This window comes from Battus philenor, unplaced genomic scaffold (assembly GCF_028537555.1).
Source record: "Battus philenor isolate CCGP_79_NKW_IND1 unplaced genomic scaffold, ilBatPhil1.0.hap1 SCAF_23, whole genome shotgun sequence".
NCBI classification, from domain to species: domain Eukaryota; kingdom Metazoa; phylum Arthropoda; class Insecta; order Lepidoptera; family Papilionidae; genus Battus; species Battus philenor.
In genome coordinates, this window is record NW_027181686.1 from 6,837,817 (window position 1) to 6,860,239 (window position 22,423).

Consider the following 22,423-nt stretch of genomic DNA (forward strand, 5'->3'; position numbering starts at 1 on the left):
TCTCTATTTGGTGTTTCGGTTATACTGTACAGATTTGAAGATTATTTTTTAAATAATATTACAATTAAATTTTTTTTAATCCTACATTACTACTCATGTTGCGACGTACAAAGAAACTACTCATACGCCCGCGAGGCGCATCATATTGACTAATGATTTTATTCAAAACCTATAAGTATTATTGATATATTTTGAGTATTTATATATTTGTGTATATTACTAAAAAGGGAAAAACACAATTTTAAATAATATTCATATATTTTTATTATAAAATCTTTAATCAAATAGATCTTAGGAACAAATTTTAGGAACTCAGGCAAATAAACAGTCTTCTCATTAAAAATTAAAAAAAAAAAAACAAATTAACGTATACAGTTCGTTAAAAAATAGTAAATTATGAAGTAATTAGCTAATAAAAACTAACAAAGTAACAAAAAAATATTTTAGATGCATTCAATACAAACATGAACTTGATGTTCGCCGCAGATAGATTTTGGACATCCTCTTCTTTTAGATGTACAATAAGAGCAATACCTTTTTTTTTTTGGCGGTGGTGGACCTTCATATTCTACAGAAGAGGCATCGGAAGGTTTTTTCAGGATGACTTCAATAATATCACGGATATTGCGTTTCAACGCAGATGCTTCTAGTCTTTTTTGCATCCATTCAGTAGTCAACTGCGTGCTAAGTTTTTTCATAAATTGTCTTCGACTTAGTGGTTTTTCATTTTTTGTTGATATATTATGACAATATATAACATACGAATTCACGAAAGATAAATTTAGAATTAAGAAAGATTAATTTAACATTTCGCGTGAAAATCTATATTAGGTGTTTTGTTCATACTGCGTAGATTTAAAGATTTTTTAAAAAAAAAATTAGCTTCCGAAATCAATTATATATGATGTATTTTTAAAAATTTGTGTGAAAATCTATATTTGGTGTTCAATTTATAGTATACATATTTAGGCTGTAAATTAGTTACAAAGGAAAAATATGACTTATTTTTCGAACGATTAGCGTGAAACTCTATATTCGGCGATGAATTTATACAGTATAGATTTGAAGATTTCTTAAATTGATTTTTGCTTTCTAAATCAATTTAAAAAAGAAAAATAGGAGGTATTTTTAAAATATTGTGTAAAAATCCTTATTTTATGATTCGTGAGTACGATGAATGAAACAACATAAAGTCAAAACTTCAGGACAAGAGTCCTTATACTGAATTAAGGCCCATATTGTATCAGAGGGAAACGAGCGAGCAGATGAGCTGGCTAGCGAGGCAGCTCTGCGTTCCAAAAAGAAGCCAGATTATGACCGTTGTGCGATTTCTTTTATTAAGCGAATAATACGAATAGAAACGGTAAAACTATGGAAGGAAAGATATAGTATGGATGAAACAGCATCTATGAACAAGTCGTTTTGCCCTTTTGTATCGATGGCATATAAGGTAACGAAAAAGGTAGAAATCACTGACGTCATCACACAGATCATGACAGGGCATGGTGGGTTCTCATTGTACTTGAACTGATTCAGGTGCAAGAGGGACCCATCGTGTGCCTGCGAGCAAGGAGTTGACGAATCCGTACCGCATTTGATTCTTGGCTGTCCCATATTTCAGAAATGGCGTATTTACTTGGAAAACGAGATAAATATTACTTTAGCCTTAAATAATTTACTGAATATAATAAATAGCAAAAATAGAAATAAGTTTTTGAAGTACTGTATTAGAATAGTTAAGATATTATATTAATAAATAAAACGGACTAAGAAAAGGTATGATTACTATATAATAAGCAAATTATAATGTGTATCATTCGAATAATTGTAAAATGTAGGGATGATAATAAGTAGGACTAATTAAACTGTAAATTTTTACAGTACTCACTCTACACGTCAATGCACAAGACGAAATTTAAAACTATCTTTGAATAGAACCGCTTTCCTTGTACTATAAGTTGTAAACTTAGTTTGCATATTTTATAATTAATTATTATATTATTTCTCAAAACATTGTAAAAGAGCCGACGGAGGAGGAGTTTTAGCCAGTAGGAGTCTGGCACTGCCTGGGTCCACCATTCCCAGGCGTCCATTGAGAATTTCCCCCCTTTGTCTAGAATTATTACAGTAAAAACAGGCTTTGTCTAAGTTTAAGGTATCTTTGTATAAATGAAAAAAAAATCCTTTGTCTCAAGTTCTAGTTTTCAGCCTGGCCACTGCTACATTGCCAGACGTGAGTTGGGGTCATTGGGTGATGTAGCCCTAACAACCCCCTTCGTTGTCTCGCGTGAAGCATTATAGTATTCTTGTCCTCGGGTATTACCGCATCTCGACAATAGGCTGTTACAAGCACATTAGAATCGTCAATCACCATAAAATGTCAGTATTGTCAGTCCTACAGGAAGCTATCACCGACTCGAAAGCAGTTCTGCTGAGAAGAGGTGGCAAGGAACTCAATAAATGCTCTTTAAAAACGTAATTTTACAATAAGTCCATGACAATAATTAGCTTTCTAAGTAAACATCAATAACATTCAAATCCACACGTTAGCATCACTAGTATTCTTTCAATTTCTGAAATTGAGTGTTAAATTTTATTCTCCATAAGTATACCTTGTGCTATTATGCCGTAATGAGGCTGTAGATGGTAGGTGAAAGAAAACAGCAACTCGTCAACAGAAGAAGAATATATTTATTTAATTAAAATGGGTAGTGGGGAGAAGCCCTGGTCTGATTTTACATCACAGCTCGGTACTCCCCTGATGATGATGGTGCGCGGGCGCATTCCAATGCTTGTTATAAAAACAAAGATCCGCTGAACCAATAACACGCTTCCTCGACTCCACGCCACTTGAGATGTACCCCGCCAAGGGTTGAACAATTTTTTGCTGTATTGCGATTTATGCGACGTTTCTCGTGTTTATATTTTTTGGTTAAAATTTTATCTGAGATTTACTTATGGGACGTTAACTTGCAACGTTACACTATATATTTATAACAACCGATACTTGTAAGTAAAATGCTTTGAATTCTTTGTAAAAGGCTTTCTGATAACGGGTCTGTGTAATATTTTAGATAATTATTTAATCAATTAATATCACATTTAAAGCCATTAAGAATATTTCATAAAGTAAATTTTTGTTATTTGTGTATTTTACTAATTGTTCAATGATTAACGTGAAATTACTACACGTGCGCCACAATTAATGCAAGTGTTTTTCACAACACCTTTTATGATAGTCGTGTGCGATTCGCTTTTGTATTGTTCCGCTTCATTAAATCAAATTTAAAATAATGAATATAATTTCGACTGTTACCGTTTTCATTCTCGCAGTAGATATAAATTTCGTGTGCAATTTTGTTTTACCATTTGAAGGACTGTATAAATTGGATATTATTCATTTTAATGATTTTCATGCAAGGTTTGTGTAATATTATAGCTATTTATAATAATATTTAATAATTATTTGAGTGAGCGGGCTAGTCGACTGAACTAAGAACAGCGATGTTTTCTTTTCAACTTGCATGTTTTAACAGAACTACGTAAACGACTACTACAGTCTTGCACATATTTATTTTATTTTCTTTTTCAACATTTTCTTTTTATGACATTTGTTGCATTAAATATATACACTGATTAAAAATTTAAACAGCTTTTAAAACCAATCCGTTTAGTCAGGCGTATTATTAGACTTATATTATTTATAACGTCTAATGTCTAGAAAAGGTACAAAGCGGAACATGCAGATATTTAAAGATTAGAAAATTGTTATCGTGAAATTAAAAAAAAAACAGATTAGTATTTTATTAGTATTAACGAGCATCTAAAAGAATTATGAAGAGGTGTTGCCATCAATTACTGATCAAATTTTAATAGAATATCAAGAGAAGTAAAATAAATGTACAACTATCATAATGAAATCAGTGATTTCTGTAAAATAAATTTTAAATTATAGGTATGCTTAATAAGTATATAATAGCGGATCTATAAAAATTTAACTTTTTTAAAAGATGGATCAAGGTTGACCATGTCTGAAATATTTTTTATTAACCGAATGTTAACTTTGGTATTTTGCAAAGATTTGAAGAAACGGGTGATTTATTCCCTGTATGCCGATTTAACAACGGTTCGTGTTTGGGTGGCTTCCCTCGTTTGTACACTGCGATAACAGAACTGAAAAAAATTAAACCAAAATCGATTCTACTCAACGCGGGAGATAGTTTCCAAGGCACGTATTGGTATACTCTGCTGAAATGGGACATCACACAAGAGTTCATGAATTTACTGCCTCACGATGCTCACGTAAGTTATTAGTTTATCTGTATAAAAAAACAAAGTCGTCTTTTCATTTCATTGTGACCCTTATATAACGATTTGAAGGTGATATATTCCGATGATGGAGGCTTAGAGCGGCACTTCGCCAAGACTGGTTTACGGCGTGGCGTTGGACTTCCTGAAGAATGTCGTGTTAGTTAAATTATTAATACTCTGGAACGACGACTTTGAATTTGTCTTTCTGTTCGAACAGAATAGGGAAATAAGTAAAATATGATATTCAATAATTAAAAATTAATTCTATAATTAAAAGGTTATCATTACAAAAACATCAGTAAAAACATCAGTCTAGCCTTGTATAGAATACGTTGAGTGTATATTGATCTATATAATTGTGATAATTTGGGAATTCAAAATCTTGATTTGTAAAAAGAGTACAGTCCCACTATCAATAATAAATAAATAAACTAAAGCAAATAACAAGTTCGCTGATTACAAGCTTTCGCTTATTCTAATCAATGTGATCGAGTTCCTACAAAATAATAAGATTTTAATTTTAAGACATATAAGGATAAACAAACAATGGTAAAAATTAAACCCATTAAAACCAAAATGTAGTCAAAGAGTACAGTTTTACTTCAATGTTGTATTGTTAACTTGTAAAATGTGATTCAAAAAATAATTTGGACGTTTTAAGTCTCACTGCCAAACTATTAGTGTAGAACAAATCGATGTCTAAATCAAATGAAATCTCATTGAATTTTCTTCCACTGCGTAACATAAACATTCGGGTTCGATTCCCGGGATACAACCTTGTGTAATTCACACTTCGTGCGTTAATTGTATAGGATTGCCAGTGCTCACTCACAAACAATTTTCACATTAATATTATATCATTAGAATTGGCAGCGGCGTTCTCGTGTACCATAATACCACACTGCAATCGCAAACCCGCCTGCCAAGCGTAAAGATTATTAGTATCCCCTCAGAGATATCTTTCGGGGAGGTCTATGCGTTGCAGTGAGCGTCCATCAGCGGAAAAGATGTAAATTAATAGCATTACATCTATATTTGGTAGAAACAAATGGGCTCATAAAATCACAAATAAGTCATTTATGTTGAGTAGAACGCACCATCACCATCCGCTAGTAACTGTACGAATGTGAGCTTGGTGTAAGGTTGCTTGATTTTATTATTTTAAAGTACCTACGAGTATTTACATTCACTTTGAATCTTTTACTTTCCTAATTTCGTGGTATATATCTGACTGAACGGAATTTATCCCTTTCATTTAAACTATTTGTCATGTCTGGAGAAGTGCCGAGGCAAAAAAGGCAATGATATGATTTTTTGAATTATAGATAATATGTTTATATTTGCATATGTGTAACAGGCAATAGGTAATCACGATTTTGACGATGGACCATCCGGATTAGCACCGTACCTAGCAAAACTTAATGCGCCTGTGTTAGCCGCTAACATGGACTCTACTCAGGAGCCAATACTACATAATCTCTATGACCCTTACGTAATCTTGGAACGCGACGGAAGAAAGATAGGAATAATTGGTCTTATAACTCCTGATACTAAGGTAAGTGTACTATTAGATGTAATTATATCATATTTGAATATTGTATATTTTAGCTGTTCCAGGAGAATGTATCTCTATTAATTTTGATAAAATGATTTTCTTTAAAAAAATATGTTAGTATCATTATCATCATAATTTCAGCCGTAGGACATCCACAGCTTTACATAGACTCTCTTTAAATATTTCTGAAAATACTGGTTGTACGTTACTTGTTTTTCAGAGGTCCCTAACAAGGCCATCTGAATACCTTGTTGGTGGCCGTTGCGCTTGTCAATTCTAGTTAAAAGATGTTATCAAACTCGACTAAAATCTCTATAAAAGTCTGATGTTTTTTTTATTCTTTGGTCTTAAATTTTTAGTGAATTTTTTATTCTTGTTATTCAATTATTGTGCAGAATTCCTCTGCAAAATTGGATGGTTGACTCTGGTTTTGATTGATCATTTAGCTGTAATTTGTACTGTTTAACCTTATTAAATTTTTAAATTGTAAATTTATAATTGGTAGCAGAAAATTAAAGTTTTATCCATAATTTTAAAATCAGTTTTTTCTAGTTTATCTATTTAAAAACAGTTATAGCTTTTCTGAATTGCGTAAATTTAATATATAATTATTGCTTCACATTTGTGATCTTATGAGATATTACATTTGCTCCTACAGAATAATGTAGAAAAAATATAAACTAATTCGAAAAATAAATATGGTAGTCGTTTCAGCCCATAGACGCCTGCTGTAAGGCATAGGTCTCCTCCAAGGATATTTATGGGCTGTTATATAATTAATGAATAAAGTGTAAGTTCTTTGAGATTGTTTCTCTCGATGGCTAGTCTCAAATCTCACCGCTGGGCTACCAATACCGCTAAAATAAGGGTCATGTTAGTATTATTAAAAGTATTATGTATGAACGTGACTTCATAATCCTTAATGATCACGAATTTTTAGCCATTTCTCAAAAACAGTTGCAGATAAGTTAACCACGTACTACGTGTTGTAAAAATGTTTTTTTTTACAAAACATTTCACTATAAGTGATATAAAAAAGCTATATTATTGTAGCTAAAATTGTCACAGTGGTTTTGATACCAGCGAATGTTTTTGTGTAATATTACCATGTTTTTTTTTTAAAAACGTTACATTATATTGTTAGCAGCGATTTAAAATTGTATAATTGTAGCTAAAATTATTATATCAGTTTTGGTGCAAAAGGTTGTTTGTGCATGATGCGGCATTAGTAGCTTATAGATATGATTTTGTGTGGATTCGGCGTTTACTGACGAACGCACATACTTTATTAGGTATCGGTTAGTAAATTTAAATCTTTTGTAGTTGATTGCTGTAAGACGTACTTGCACTTTCATCGATTACATGGTTTGGTCACTTGTATATTTGTGATTTCACGAAACACTGTCGTCTCAAACAGTAAATATATATTTTAAGTAGAAACAGTTTAACGTAAATAGATAAGAAATTAGTGTATACTAATTTAAAACTAAGATAGAAAAGATTCAATCATTTAGAAGTAAATTAATCAGATATAAACAAGTGAAACAAAAAAAAACAAACAAACAATTTATACCATCATGATAGATCCCATCTATTAGATTAATAGCACGAATGCATAATTATAACATTAAAATTAACATTCATGTAAAATAATCATAAGACCTAGAGTAAAATAATTTGATAAAGTAAATAGGAAATAAAGAAAAAAATAATTGTAAAAGAGCTAATACCAGGTCTACCGTTTTCGGGTACAGGTGTATGGCGGCCAAAAAAAATGTTATTTCTCCAACAAAAGAACGATAAATCAGTTACCCACTTAATAATTTCAATATTAAATAAATTTGTTGAAAAATTGAATGAACTAGAAAAATATAATTCATGTCATCACAAACACTTGTGTATGTTTAGTCTTAATTTACAAACAAATTTCTATCACCATTATGTCTCGGCAAGAAAGTGTTTCACCGCAAAAAAATTTGAAACTAGGGTTATGAAGTATAATGTGTTCAATATCGTTTTATTTCTATGTTCCGAATTTAACACTTGTGTAACCATTTGTCCGATTTTCGTCTAATGTTTTAAAAAAATTGTCTATCATATTTGGGGGAAAAATATTTATACGAGTACCTATCTTACGATGAAATCATAACACACATAATATAATCTAAAATGGTGTCTAATGATCGAAATAACTTGATAGTAGGAAGATACGAATAGCCTGTTTCACGGTAGGTAGCGGAATTACTGAGGGTTGTACAACAGCGATAGGGCTTACAATACCGAACTACAGGAACTATCTTAATACTGGTATTTGATATTTCAAAAATTTGAAATAACTGGATACCGGTATTAAAACCTGTATTATTAATAATAAAATTACTAGTAATATTTTTACCTACCTCTGTTGCTATATTGACTTATTAACAAATAATGTATGAAATCCAATATTTTTCTCTACCTCTTTTGTTGGGAACAGGGTTTTTTATTTCTTAACTATTTTTTCACATGAATTTTTTATTTTCGTCCTCGTCTTCCATAGTTTACAATATCTTTTTTTCTTCCTTCTATCATTCCATAATTCCATCTTCTTTTCTCACTCATCCCATTCCTTTCATCCATCCTCAAACACTTCAGTTGTATTTTCTATTGCAGTATCACAGCTTTATTTAGTTTATTTATTTTTCTCATGTACATCAATTTAACGTTTTTTATTTTAATTTCAATAAATCTATCTTAATAAGATTAAATGTATAATAAGACTTACAATACTTTATGTCTAACTATGTTTTATTCCTATTAATTAAAATCCAACATTGAATTCTATGTTACATTTTACATATTACAAAAGAAGCAAAAAATATTATAAAGCTGTAAGTATTTATGAAATAATATTAATAACTTGCTACTGCTTGTTTTGTTAATCAAAGTATGCTTTTAAAAAACATAAACAATCAGTCGTTAAATTTTTACTTTTAAAAACTACAGCTCATTTGCAAAATGAAACAATCTAATCTAAACTATTTAATATTTTTTGTGTTACATTGTTTATGTATTTGTATAAACGAGGCCTATTCGTTGGGCAGTAGACGTAAAAGATAAACAATTCCGATTCTCGATGATGCCATACTCGGCATCGTTTGTATAATAAATGTGCCTGATATGGATTTTAAAACAATTAAATTGTATATCTTATAAAAAAAATAATTAATAAATATTATTTTAAATTGGATTTATATTGTACATAAATTCAACTTTCATCAACTAACGTAATACCGAAATACGTATTTTGGCATAAATACCGGTTTTAATACCGGATAATAATCGTCCGGGATTCCGGTATTTGGGATCCCGGAATACCGGTATTGTAAGCCCTAAGCAGCGCAAAGTAATTAAAAAGGCTTAAAAACGTGTGCTATCGTTGAAGAAGTAGGCAAAGAGGATAGAGTGCAACTAATGTAGTACGTAATCCTCCATCCTCCCGAAACGTGAGAGGGACGAGTTGTGACGTGTCGAAATCTGAACAAGACTGATGAGGAACGTCATCGTAACAATTAATACAACATAGGGTAAAGGGTATATACATATGTACTGAAATTATTGAGAGTTCCGTCAGACCTCGCAACAACTCGCCGAAATTGATAGTGCAGAGGCTTTAGGGTTGTTATATTTATACAATACCCGACTAAATCGAAGGGTATTTTTTCTGCACATACCAAACCTGTTATTTGATTAAAATACTTCCTTTACTAAATAGTACAATGCGATGTCTTGATTGACTGCCTTAAGAGTTGTGTAATTTTGAAAAAAAGAGAGAAAGACAAATCTCTCAATTCGTAGACAGAGCAAGATGCCGCAAGAGCGAAGTAAGACAATGTAGAATAGTTCAGATATATTTATAGGCAATAAATGGACCAAGGATGAAAACCCTGATTTTTTTTGAAGAAGAACATGAACGAGGACATCGATATAGGTGGTCCCATATTGCTTTAACGGAACACCAATAAGTCCATCTTGTAGCTCTTTCTCTTTCTTCACATCATCTGGCAAAACTTATCTCCAGGAAAAATTAGACGTAGCGTCATATTTTAAAACACCTTTACTTGTAATATCTTATTCACATCGCTTAATTACTTTTACAGACGTTATCATACACCGGACGCGTACAGTTCACCGATCCCCTCGAAGTGATTCGTCGTGATGCAATTGAATTAATCGAATTAGGAGTGGACATTATAGTTGTTCTATCACACTGTGGCTATGATGTTGATATGTAAGTATTTGGAAGATGTCAGTTAATACATTTAAATATTTTTATAATATTTGTTTGATAAATGATCTATAATAAATGACATCGAAATATATGTTAGGTTTGTCTTTAATGTAATAAAATTGTGAATTTTCATTTAGAACGTGGCTGTTTTCACAAATGTCTGATGCTAAGTTTAGTTTAATTTCAAAAAAATTACCTTATAATCTGTTTCCCATCTTTTTATTTATTAAAACTGGTTTAAAAATGGACTTCCCAATTGTTTTATAAAAATAGAATGTGGAAATTTGATAATTTTATTTTCGATAAGTATCACTTTAAAAGTCATTAGTTTGGCTTCTAATACATCAACGCATTAATTGTAAAAAAAAAATAAAGACATGCGGTAATTGAAAAATAAAAGCTAGTTAAATGTGTGAGATGCGCTATGAACTATCTGTATAAATAGTAAGAAATTTAATTATGAGTTTTGACGGAATATTACACGAGATAAGTGTTATTTACAACTGAAAATAAGAATTAATCCCATAAACACTTCTTTCATTTTAACTCTGCTAATACAGAAAATAATAAAAACAAAATCATCACGATTTATTAATCCGGCTTAGTGCACCTATCGTTAAATCTACATGTCTAGGTTAAACACGATTACAATCTGTACTAATTAGACCAATATATTACCGTAATGGCCAATATAGTTTCGTAATGCTAAACATTTCTCCACAGAGCACTGGCCCGTGAACATGGTCAATACGTTGATGTAATTGTTGGTGGTCACTCACACAGAGACGAAACCTTTCCTACGCCGTATCTGACAATAGTTGAAGCTGGTACAGATGGCAAGAAAAAGGTAGCAAACTACATTATTTATTTATTAACATAATCACCATAATCGTAATTAATAAAGCCATAGGATTTCCACTGCAGAACGTAAGTCTACCTCACAAATTTTTAATACAACTGTTTCGAAGCGACTTGCGTCCATTGTCTTCCGACTACTTTAACAAGGTCATCGGTCTACCTAGTAGGTGGACGACCTTCACTGCGCTAGAAAAGCCGGTTTATCGCCACTTTTTGAAAGTCTTAAGGTACCATATGACCTACCCATTGTTACTTCAACTTGTCAATTTTCCGGGCTATTACTATCGTTCTTCGTCTTATCTCTCCATCCATGATTTAATCTCACAAAAAATTCCAAGCATAGGCCTCTTCAAGCTTGACAAATGACTATAAGTTTCTTGATGCGGCCCGAAGTTAAATGTAATAGAAAAAATAAAACAAACATTTAAAAAATCGATGAACGATTTCAATAAAATAATCAAAGTAATTTTAAAAACATTTTCCAGGTCGTTGTTGTTCAAGCGTCTGCTTTTACAAAAGCAGTGGGTGATCTGTCAGTGTATTTTGATATCAATGGAAATGTAGCAAAATGGGAAGGTAAACAAATTTACCTGAATAGCTCGATTCCAGAAGGTAAGCTTTTTTTATTACACAGAATTTAAATTATAGTCAATCCCTCTAACAATATATTAGTATAGTAATTTAAAAATAATTATTTTTGCATTACACATTAACTTCTTACGAATTATTCATAAAATCACGTCGCTATTTAAAATTTCGTATTACTACTACTTACTATTAAACTACTATTTAATACGTTGCCTGTTGTAATTTAAGTCACTGGCTACAGACTACCACGTCTTTAGTCCAGACCATAAGCACTATTTACGTACAATAGTTAGAGGGAAAAATAGATGCTGCGATGATACATACATAGTCAGATTCTAGCCAGAACCAAATACTGCTATTAATAACATATCTTATTATCAATAGCGGTGCACAAACTAAGTTATTAAATGACGTGAATTGAAATGTTCCATTAACGTTCAGTGCATTACAGTAAAGTCACGATTATGGTTATGACGTGAAGAAGTACGTGAAATAGGACTTAGTAATACATCCGTGGTCTCTATAGACCTCTAGTGTATTGTGTACTCTAGTGACACTAGACTATTTACAATAATCTTAGGTAATATGTAGCAAGGAGGTTTAGCTAATATTTAACTCCATCCAATGGTCTATCCATTTGAAAATTATTGTATTCTTTCAAGAATTACTTCATATCAAAGATAATATAGTCTGTAGCAACAATTGTTCTGATGTGGGTTGAAGTTACTTGAACTCGACGTTCTTGGAGTATTGTAGTGGGAAGGTTCCAGTTTCAAGTGCGACGTTATTAATACAATTACGAAAATAATTTGATTTAGATGACAAGCGTTACCAAGATTTTCTGTATCAAAAACTTGGATCATAAATACAGGCAAGACACTTATGTTAATTTATAAATAATGTCGGCAACGTGACATACAGCAATAACAAAAAGATTATGTAATTGAAGTTGAAAATGCTAGGTGTCATTTTACGATAGTTATTTTTATTATATTGACATAATTACATAATTTCTATTTATTTCAATCTATACATTTCCTGTGCAGCAGTTTTCTTAAGCACCACACGCATAGAATGTAATGAAATATATACAGTATTTTTTTACAGCTATTATTATATATTACGTATTTATACGAAACGGAGAAATTGCTATTTTAGTGTCGTAAGGTTGATAGGTTACGAAATTTTAAATTTTTTCGCAGACGTGGAAATAAAACAGAAATTAGAACCTTATGCAAAGTTAGTGCATGAAGCAGAAAATATGCCCGTCGGTGTCATTAAGTCGACGCTCGATTATCGCAAATGTGCACACGGAGAGTGCAAAGTGGGAAACCTTCTGGTCGACGCTTTAAATCACTGGGTAAGTTGGCTTTTGTGAAATTTACATACTCCGCGTTTTGCGAGTCAAGAAAAATGTTATTACAAGAAATACCCTTGCAGTATTTATTTAATTAAAAAAGCGAGAAAGGTCGACAAGCAATTATTTTTATTGAACGTGATCTATGTTTACAACCTACACTTACTAGCTATAATAAGTCGAGAAAATAAGCCGTTTTTGTTTATGTTTCTCACAAAGATATGTTTGAGGTTTTCATGTTCATCAAGTTTATACTTGTTATTGCATATTTATTATTTTCCGATATATTTAACGAACAAAACGTAAACAATGGCTATATTAGCAATAAGAATACTATATGGATGATCAAAATTTTATAGATAACTGACGAAGATAAAAAGCGTAAAAGATTGTTGTCATTTTTTGAACTATTATTTTCTTTTGAATTTTGAATATTCATTTCAAAATTATCTTTAATTTCAGGCAAAACTAACCGTCAAGAGTAAACATGCCCATATCTCATTTGTGCAGCGAAGTAATATCATTGCGTCAATACCTCAAGGATGTGAGTGTTACTAAAACATAATCCGTTTAATTGTTGTTTCTTATATGTAAAATCGATCTTAAATCCTTATTTCTATACATGGTGATTGTTTATTGATAAAAAAAGCCTTAAAGGGTTGTATAATATATAAAAAATGTGCAATTCATTTTTCGGCAAAAAATTTTTATACCTATTTCCAATCTGTATAAAATGAGCACTATAAAAAATGTTACATTAATTTAATTTCTTTCTTGGAGTACGACGAAACGATAACTTCTGGTGATAAATAATAATTAATTTTATTATGTAATAATCCGAATTTTGACCACACTTTCTTACTTTATTATCATAACATTGTTTATTATTTCTGCAACTATTAATTTTTGATAGGGTGTACCAGACATAAACTGACAGCAAATGGGCTATACGTTCACCCTTTTAAAACTTTTAGACTATTTAACCAATCATCCTGTATACAAACTCTAAGATTTAAATAAACTCATGTCAATGAAACAAATACCAAAAGTGCACACTACCATTCGTACATGTGGTGATCTAAGCCGCAATCCATTTCGAACTGAAAGAGACAAGATAACCGCGTAATCATTTTGCCCAGTGTACAACTGGATTAAAAACAACAACGAGAAACCTGGATATTAAGTGAACATTGTGTTTACCTTTACAGACATAACAAAAGGTTTACTAATAGACCTCTTTCCATATTACGATTACGTCCAATCATTTGAAATGAAAGGAATAGACGTTTTAAATGCTTTGGAAAGAAGCGTTGAAGGATTATCTTCATTTAACCCTTTCGAAGCGCCTTGGTTACTTCAAGTTTCCGGTAAGTAGATAAATCCATAAAGTTATTTTCTTTCTAAGTAGTACAATAAATTTTTATTCTACGAAGTAAATGTTAAATGGCTACGATGTCATTGGGTCGTATGATATGTTTTAACCTTTAAATGTACGATTACGTGACAAAATATATATTATAAAAAGATATGTGAGGTTTATATAAGATATAAATTTAAAAAGTGCCTTTTACTTATCGATTTTGTCTATGGGTTATAACATGCGAAAGAAATTGAAGACAGGATATTTTAAAGAAATATATAATAGTGGATGCGGGAGTACCCATTACAATATTACATAGTAAGTGTCACATAAAAAGTGTTGTCGTCGTTTTAGCCCATAGACGCCCATTCCAAGGCATATGTCTCTCCTGAAGATATCTATGGCTGGATATACCACAATTGCCACGTTTGGCAGAAGGGATGATGATCGCAATGTGGTATTATGTTACGCCGAGGACGCCCATCTTCTGGAGACTTGTTTGTGAATAGTGGCAATGCTTTTAAATTAATACACAAAGTGTAAATTATATGAGGTTGTATCCCGGCGTTCTAACCCGTGACATGTCATTGCAAGATCCAGTCTTTACCACTAGACTATTACTGTTCAAGTAAAAAGTGTAAATAATGAACAATGAAGCAGAAAATATTTACTCTTATTTCAATTTTTCTTGACTGCCTTTACGCAGCTCGATACTAAGATGAAGTATGAATTTAATCACGTATTATAGTTTTTATTATCATTACTGGCACTTCGAAGTCTATTGTCAGCGCTTCCGTTGCTTTAAGCATACGTCGTTACACGTTTTATGACCCCATCTAGATACTGACCCGGGTAATGTCGTTCGAATGTGTACCAATAGAGTGCAGATTAATGATCCAGGTTATAGTGTTTATGTAATATAAGGAAAATAAGAAATCTGCAAGTAATGCCGCATTGTTTCTTCATGGATATCGTATTTATTCGTGCCGACAATATAATTGCTACAGTTTAATATTATCTCCGTACTTACAACAAAATCCACAGACTATTTATTTTATTTGAATCTCATATACATATCTACTATCTATATTAATTGAAACCAGATACTGACAATTGGCGACCCTTTCAGTAAAATAATAAAAATAAAAACAACTCTTTAAAGCTATATTGTTTGTGGATATTGACGTGTGTTTAAAAAATAGACATTTTTTAATAAATAAAAATAGACGCCTTATAATAAGAATTCAGTGTGATTTAACACAATTTTTATATGATCTGTGAGGTCAAGTAACAGAAAAGGAAATGCGAATTTATGTAATCCGATTTTATTTCGCTTTTATTTTTGGCGAGGCGATGGAAATCAAACGTCAATGATAGAGGTCACACCTAATATAGCGATATGCAAAATCAAAATCGGCCTTAATTACCACTAACACTGATTGGTTCTTTTAAAGAAAGTGAAAGACAGAACTAAATATCTTGTAAATGAACAAGAATACGAGAAAATCTTATGTATAAGTGTTAATTATCAAATTTGCATAATGCGTTATTAGAGGCTCCCGGAGGAGTCGATCAGCCTTGCTACCTAAAATGAGGTCCATGCTAAGCGCTGTTTGCGCTTTACAGTCAAAGCCGTGGAATCTGTAAATACATGTAAGATAATAATCATCACCATTATCATCATATCAGCTGATAGACGCCCACTGCAATTCAAAGACCTCACTCAAAGAATGCCACTATAAGTGGTCTTCCTGCAATGTTAACTATGTCGTAAACAAATTTCTTGTTAAAAAACATATTGAGATGTTTGTTACATATTTTTTTTAGTAATTAATGATTCAGTAGCCTTTTATATTAAAATAAAAGTATGTGATTATAAGCAATTTCAATAACACGGAAGTTTATTTAGGGTTGTACGTGTCGTACAACGTGTCGGAGCCCGAAGGCCGGAGGGTAGTTGAAGCATTTGTCGGCGACCCGGCCGAGGGCAACCAAGTGGATAAAGAAGCCTATTATCAGGTCACAACGCCCGCTTACCTAGCGGACGGAGGCGATGGTTATTCGGTAAGTTATTCACTGTCCAATATGTTTTTGTTCTTCTTTCAATCGTAGTCGGAGCTTATTATTTTTTATTATCTGTTATTGGTAATAAAAACATACTTTGTGGCTTCATAATGTACCGTCAAAAGCAGCAAAGAAAGACAAATAAAATTCCATCGTGCAACATATTACCAATCCATATTGGTCCTATGTAATTGTGCCTATGCAATATTGTGACTCTCTCTTGCCTAGGGCCTGTGACTTTAGTTGAGCTGCATTTACAAACAATTAATGTTTATTATACTTATTACCTTTTTAATATATTTATTAACTATTATTGGACTTTATTCCTGCTGCTTTTCTACTAATTTTATTTTTATTTTAATTGGCCACTTATATAAACTAATTATATATACATTTTCTAATTAATTTGAACTCCTTATACGACATCGTAAATATATGTATGAATATAATACATGTATATAATTAATGTCCTGACTTACAGTACTTTCACAATAAGAAAATAGTGATTCATCAGAGGTTCATGCTCTAGCCGCTAGCTGTGTTAGTTCGAGTGTATTCTCCATTATATCTCCCATTTAATCTCCTTTTATAGTGTATTCGAGTTGATAAAATTGACAAAAGATGCGTCCGTATTTTAAGGATTATTTCAAACAGGCGGAGTCATCAAAGCTTTCTAATTTACTACGATCTGAATAATCTTTGTTCATTATTACATATATGTTATATTTTTTCAGATATTCAAAAATGGAAAAAGAAATGTGAAAATAATAGGAAGAGATCAAAAAATTCTGGAGAGTTATATAAAGACATTTTCACCTGTAACTGTAAACATTGACAGGCGTTTGGTAATAGTTTATTAAATGTATAAAAATCTCTCATGGTATTTGTACAATCAAGATATTCCCTTCCTTCACATAAACCATTAAAAGTTTTTAGCATATCTACGATTGTCTCATAATATCTGTTAAAATTAGTTTACATTACAGCTCTTTTTTTATTTAACATAAAAGTGTAGTGCATGTTTTGACGTTACAGTATCTCAAAAGTTTAGCCCGTGTTTGTACGAAAACGAGTATTGAATATAAGTATTTATACAACCATATCACAAGGCACTAATCGGCGTAAATAATAGAATCTTTTCGGATAAGCAATTGTCTTGCCGATGTGAGCACGCGTGTACGTACAGACTGCCGCTCTGTCAATCGTCATTTCGAGTGGATTCAAATTCGTGCGTATTCGAGCTACATTTCACCGAATCCCTATAAACACGGCAGCGCACAGTGTCTTGAGTCCGAAGATGCTGTAACAGCGCCCAACACCAAACTAATATAGCTGTGTAATAATTAATCACGTCGCGCCAACCATCATACAATAACTGAAAATTCTTACGCTGGCGATGGAATAGACGAAGCTTTGGAATAAATTACGCATCAAATGAAGAAGAAGATAAACTACGAGTGTTCACTATAAATATATCATAAGAAACGCTAGTATAGCTGACGTGACTTGTTGAAAAAATAATGCAATGGAGGATTTTCCCTGCAAATAAATGCTTTTATAGTATTAAAGTTGAATAACACATAACTAACAAGGGTAATTTAGAAACAAGTAAATCGGAAATTATTGTTTACGCTTCGGAATTTACAGCTTCTCTGGGCTTGAAGAGGCAGAGCGTCAAAAACGTTTAACTTTGATCTATAGAATATATACTAAGAGAGAATTGCAGCGCTACAATAAGAAATAAAACAAAAGAAGAATACCTCGGAGGCTTCAGCTCGGGTAGCTTATTTCCACGGATGGAAAAGTCGTCAATATCTTAGATCACTTTAGCGATTGCTCTATTGATTTGGTAATGGTACCATATGAGTGGGACAACTCGACTTGGACTATTACTTGAAATAATACACTACTGTCCAAAAGTTTGGAAGTAGCGAGGTAAAATCAAATAAAACAAAATTTAACGATATTCAATAACTTTTATTGATATAAAATTTAAAAAAGGTAACTTAGACCAAAGAGAAAATTAACAAATAATGGGAAACATAATTAAATTTTAGGTATTCTATTAATTAAGTTCTTAAAATAATCCTCATCTAACTTGTTCCATTCACTCTCTAATAGCTGCCGCGAATGTTCAGAGTTCAGTTAGGAAGAGAGCAATTTTTCACTCCTATCGAGTTCATCCCAGACAAATTCTATAAGAAACAGATCACCAGATTTGTCTCCAATAGTCTCCAAGATGCGATGGCCATTTCATGATTTTTAAAACCTTTTCATCAGTTTTTCTCTTTAACGAGTTTTGGCACAGCTTGGATGAATGCTTAGCATCATCCTATTATCCTCACAAGATTTCCGTTTTTTTTTTGTTTCTTTTTTTGTTTTTTGTTTGATTGTTTCCGAAACTTCCCCATACCATCACACTACCACCACCATGTTTCACTGCTGGTATTGTACACGCTTCGGAATCTCTTTCTTCTTTTGATCAGCAGACAAACATATTCCCATTAATCTGTAGTCCAATTTTTATGTGTCTTTGCCCATTATGGTCTATTTTTCTTGTGTCGAATGATACTGAGGTGGGCCTTTCCCACTTGCTATTCACTGTTGCAGTAAATTGTGGCGCTGTTAAGCGTCGATTCCGTTTGGACAGAACTCTGATGAAGTAATCCTTTTGAGTAGTTGTGGTATAAGGCCTGTCTGTTCTTTTTCTGTCTGCGTTTGTCCTCGTTTTTTGTTTTCATGCAGGAGTGCAGCGAACATCTTTGCAAGAAATTCTAAGCTTTGCTACAATTTGACGTTCACTGTATCCTTCCTCTCGAAGCATATAAATAGCACTTCGCTGTTCAAGCGGAGCGAAGAAAAAATGCGGGAAAAGCCGTAGTCAATAGTTTCCGAATACAGACAATGTTAATGTCATGACTTGTGCGTACCAATACTCGAGTGTGACTAAACAGGACCCAAAAAAGTTAATTATAAAAAATAACACCGACAGCAACACTTCAAGCCACAAAAGAATGCAACCGCAGTCCTTAGTCATAAATTACCGAGAGCCGGCGATCCCTTTGTTAATTTATAAACAATAGTAAAAAGCTGCAAAGGTAATATTCATTACAAACTTCTGCCGCCTATAGCAGGTGATGTTTCGTCTTGTCCAATAAAAAACGTGCTTCCAAATTTTTGGACGATATTATATATATACTAGCTGATCCCGCAAACGTTGTTTTGCAAAAAAAAAAAAATTATTTTCAATTTAAAAATAAGGGATGATCGTAGAGGGGTGAAAATTTAGGTTTGTATGTATTTTTGTATGTTGTATCATAAAAAAATAAAAACAAAAAATTTCGTCAAAAAAATAAAAAATTTTTTTTAAGGGTGAACAACCCTTATCACTTAGGGGTATGAAAAATAGATAGTAGCCGATTCTCGGACCTACTAAATACGCATATAAAATTTGGTAAAAATCGGTCAAGCCGTTTCGGAGGAGTTCAAGTTCGAACACCGTGACACGAGAATTTTATATATTAGATATATGGTCCGCTATCACAGTTTTGAATTTGGTCGATTTGGTGGATCGATTCGATTGTCTATTCATTTTATTTTTACACAGCTGTACGAAAATTATCCAATGGTGTTAATAATTATGTTTTAAGTAATCCATGCTCTTATGTTTTATGAAGTTTGTGCGCAGAAAACACAAGCGTAAAAATACGAAACAACTTTTAAAACCTCATAAAGTTAAAAATTGGGCTACAAATTTCTAAATACTTGCACGTGCAATTTTATGCGCAATTGTACAGAGTACAGTTACGGCGGTTGGTGTTTATGCCCATGCAAAAACAAAAGTGCCATCAGGTAAATGGAGCAGCGAAGAGGCAAGAAACCGAGCCTGGAGGTAATGAGAGTGGAAGCTAGCAAAAATATGCATTTTGACACCCTTTCAACGTATTTCGTGGAGTGAAGGAAGTGCTCTTTTGTACTAAACTAAGGCAATTTCGGCGAAGCAAGTAATTTGAATTTTTACATCAATTTTTACGTACGTAGCCCCGCTCTGTTGGCGATATACTACCAGTATTTAGTTTCTTCGTTATCATATTAATGTCACTTTCCTTCCTTAAGTGAATTATATTATAATGCATATTAAATTATTCTTAAAATTATTTCAAATTATTAAGGTCTATTTTTGGTACTAGAATCCTATTATTACTATAATGTTTATAAAGTTAAATGTAAACAATTTATAACTATGCTTCATTTGCATAAATAAAAATGTGATATAACAGATTTCAAGGGTCCGGTTGGTTTTATTATATAGGACGGAAGTTATTACATTTCCCTTTACGAAGTAACGTTCTTATAATAAAATATCCCGCACTCACAAAAACTATAAAAATTGGTGAATTATTCAAACTGGTTCCTATGTTAGAAAAAGAAACACTTTCGAATTCAGGACAACGGATGTCTCTACCGCTAATGGGTTTTATTGGCAATAAAACGCAACTGACAAGAAAGTCAATGACATTAAAATGAACAAGGACCGGAGGGAATCAAAGTTAGTACTTTAATTCGTTTAAATTAGCTATATCATTAACTAAATATAATTACAAATTGACTACAGAGTTATAAATTGAGATATTAACATTTTATTAATTTGTTAAAATTAACAAATACACAATTTTGTTTTCTATCATCTGTTGCATAGTTATCTCAGAGAATTGTTTGAACATAATACACTGGTTCTTATAATGTAAGTTTAATATGGGCTCTGGACTAAATAACTCTTAAACATAAACGTGTATATATACATTTGCATGTATATATACACGTTTAATATAATTAAAATCCACAGAGACGGCCATGCTCGGGTTTCATTTATGAGATTAGATCAGGGATGAGATCGGTTGAAGACTGAAAGTCACCGAAAAAGCCTAGCGGATTGGCAAGTTGAAGTATTAGTGGTCAGGCCACATAGAGCGCAGAATATATGACCACTTGGGCCTAGAGTGTCTGACCCTAGGGGTAGATTCTACGCGCAATGATTCTATTAATGCTACTAATCCGTATAAAGATTCTACCACTGTGCTGTATTTACCAAGAAGTGGTCTTCACTTCAGAACCTTTATTACTCATGGCTATCTGTTCTACGCGATATGTGGCTTGTCAACTATCACCCGAGTGCCCATAAATAAGTGCGTTCTTAATATCAGCGAAATGGATGGCTGTTGATCGAAACAAAATTATTAATTACTATTTTTAACAATTGTTTAAAATCGCTTTGACTATTCATCGTCTCTATTTAGTGTAAATTAGACGCAGAAATGATTTGTAACGAACAACTATATGTTTCTTAATTTAAAATTCTAAACAAATTTACACCTTCTTTTTGTAATTGGATTGGTTGAAAAGACTACGATTCTCCTTTTTGTTAAAGCGATGTGTGGAATTTTAGCTCTTTTCTGAATTATAGATACTATACCATTTTTGTCTTAACTAAAGTGTTTTATTGAATAAAATATCAACACACGGATCTTAATTTACGATCGGTCATCTCTATTTTTTTGCTTCACTTTGTCAAGTCAATCAAGGGTGACTAATATTTGTGTAACATGTCGGAACTTAGAGTAAAAATCGATTTGTCTTTGTCAACGTATTTGTGTTATCCCCCGCCTTTTATCGATTACCAGCTGACCTAACTGACATTGTCCTGTTCTAGCCAGAAACAATCCAAAACTTAATTAATCAAAAAGGTTTTAAAAAATTGTAATGGTTTCTGATACAAATCGCTGTTAGTTCTATTTTCTGATTCTTACATAAATAATGTTAATAATTTTCTAACATAAAAATTGTACAATTGGTTTATAAATAAGTGGTAATGTGAAAAATATGAATTTTAAAATATTTACAATTTATTTTTCGACATTGCAAATACAAGACGCACTATAGAAATACATATTTCTTTCCATAAAAATCTTTTACAATGGATAAGAAGATTTGAAATAAGGGCGAATGAAATCGGTAAAATAATTCTTAAATTACGGCCTGACTAAGGAAAATAGGAATTCT

The 22,423-nt window shown here is 32.1% G+C and overlaps 1 protein-coding gene across 1 annotated transcript; it reads left to right on the top strand.

The window, feature by feature from the left end:
* Nucleotides 1-5,646: 5,646 nt before the first annotated feature.
* On the top strand, nt 5,647-17,227 carry LOC137923947 (apyrase-like). Its single transcript, XM_068767207.1, has 9 exons — nt 5,647-5,866; nt 10,006-10,136; nt 10,860-10,983; nt 11,480-11,606; nt 12,785-12,942; nt 13,402-13,483; nt 14,148-14,306; nt 16,209-16,363; nt 17,098-17,227. The coding sequence occupies exons 1-9, from the start codon at nt 5,756-5,758 to the stop codon at nt 17,221-17,223; spliced, it is 1,173 nt and encodes a 390-aa protein (XP_068623308.1). The 5' UTR covers nt 5,647-5,755; the 3' UTR covers nt 17,224-17,227.
* The last annotated feature ends 5,196 nt before the right edge of the window (nt 17,228-22,423 follow it).

Excerpts from the sequence above, each read along its gene's own strand:
- LOC137923947 (XM_068767207.1), top strand. The coding sequence starts at position 5,756 with ATGGACTCTACTCAGGAGCCAATACTACATAATCTCTATGACCCTTAC. Across the intron at positions 10,137-10,859 it reads TGTGGCTATGATGTTGATAT|AGCACTGGCCCGTGAACATG; the intron begins GTAAGTATTTGG and ends ATTTCTCCACAG. Across the intron at positions 14,307-16,208 it reads TTGGTTACTTCAAGTTTCCG|GGTTGTACGTGTCGTACAAC; the intron begins GTAAGTAGATAA and ends AAGTTTATTTAG.